Source organism: Sinocyclocheilus grahami, unplaced genomic scaffold, assembly GCF_001515645.1.
Source record: "Sinocyclocheilus grahami isolate Dianchi unplaced genomic scaffold, SAMN03320097.WGS_v1.1 scaffold2131.1, whole genome shotgun sequence".
Classification (NCBI taxonomy): domain Eukaryota; kingdom Metazoa; phylum Chordata; class Actinopteri; order Cypriniformes; family Cyprinidae; genus Sinocyclocheilus; species Sinocyclocheilus grahami.
The window spans coordinates 138123-139259 of record NW_015507310.1 but is presented as its reverse complement, the minus strand read 5'-3'; the positions used below and the strand labels follow the sequence as shown (position 1 = coordinate 139259).

At 42.7% G+C, this 1137-nt stretch overlaps 1 protein-coding gene across 1 annotated transcript in view; it reads left to right on the top strand.

Moving 5' to 3' along the window:
* Nucleotides 1–801: 801 nt before the first annotated feature.
* LOC107574154 (disintegrin and metalloproteinase domain-containing protein 10-like) overlaps nucleotides 802–1137 on the top strand; it is a gene marked incomplete at its 5' end in the record, with an annotated part of 24571 nt that continues 24235 nt past the window's right edge. Inside the window, one exon of the mRNA XM_016260621.1 lies at nucleotides 802–1022. Coding sequence (XP_016116107.1) covers nucleotides 802–1022 — 221 coding nt within the window. The remainder of the gene's footprint in view (nucleotides 1023–1137) is intronic.

Sequence of the window (1137 nt, the reverse complement as noted above, 5' to 3'; positions counted from 1 at the left end):
GCTGCTGCTGCTGATGGTGTTTCACTGCAGCATCTCTGGAGCTGCTCCAGATGGACCGGGCCTCACCCAGATATTAATAATCATATCTGTGTCTCAGTCATGCACACACACACTGATCACGGTCTGAGATCAGACACAGCGCTGACTGTCAGATAAATGTAGAAATTAGTTTTGGTAAAAATATTATTTTAGCAATTACATGTTGATCTCATTTCAAGTTGATATTGTGATATATAATGCTCACTGGTCACTCCAGTGCTTTTGTGTGATTCCTGTACTATTATAATATTCATTAGTATTTATTTTTAGTACATTTTGGTGTATTTTTGTCTTTTTTTTCAGTTTTAGTCTTAGCTATTTTATTGCTTCAACTTAAACGTAATGATAATGAGATCATTTGGCAACTACACAGTTTTACATTTTCCCAGTTTAGTTCCATTTATTTTATAAGCAACAAAATGGCTTTTATTGTTTTAGAATAAAATGTGTTTCTACGATTATAACCCTGGGCTGCACTGCTCTCCAGATATCAGTATCGGCATTAGCTTTAGCATCAGGCGTGTATAATACCTGTGTTATCACAAGAATGAATACAACGCCGCTTTGCTTTAAGTTAATCTGAATGTTGAGCTGCGGCCCACGCTTTACACCGACAGAACGACTCGTAAGAAATGAATAACGTGTTCCTTTCATATTCCACAGCGCTGTCTGAGTTATTGTCCTGTGATCAGCTCCACGCCGTCGCATGCAGACTGATGTGCTGTTATTCCATGTACTGTCACTGTAGCTGCAAATATCTGACGTGTTGCGTGTGGACCGAGCTTGTTTATTCTCACGAGTCACGTGATCACGGTCACATGTGTTCTGGCAGGTTACTATGGCAACCCCCTGAGCCAGTACATCCGTCACTACGAGGGTCTGTCGTACGACAGGGATCTGCTGCACAGTCAGCATCAGAGAGCCAAGAGGGCGCTGTCTCTGCAGGAGCGCGAGCTGCAGCTGGAGTTCCACGCTCACGGCAGGTGAGGGGTCCTTCGGCTCCGCGTCTGAGCGGACTGCTTCAGGTCTTCAGAAGAAACAAAGGATTCTGAATTCTGATTAGATCACAAAATCCAATCTTGGTTTTGATCTGGATTA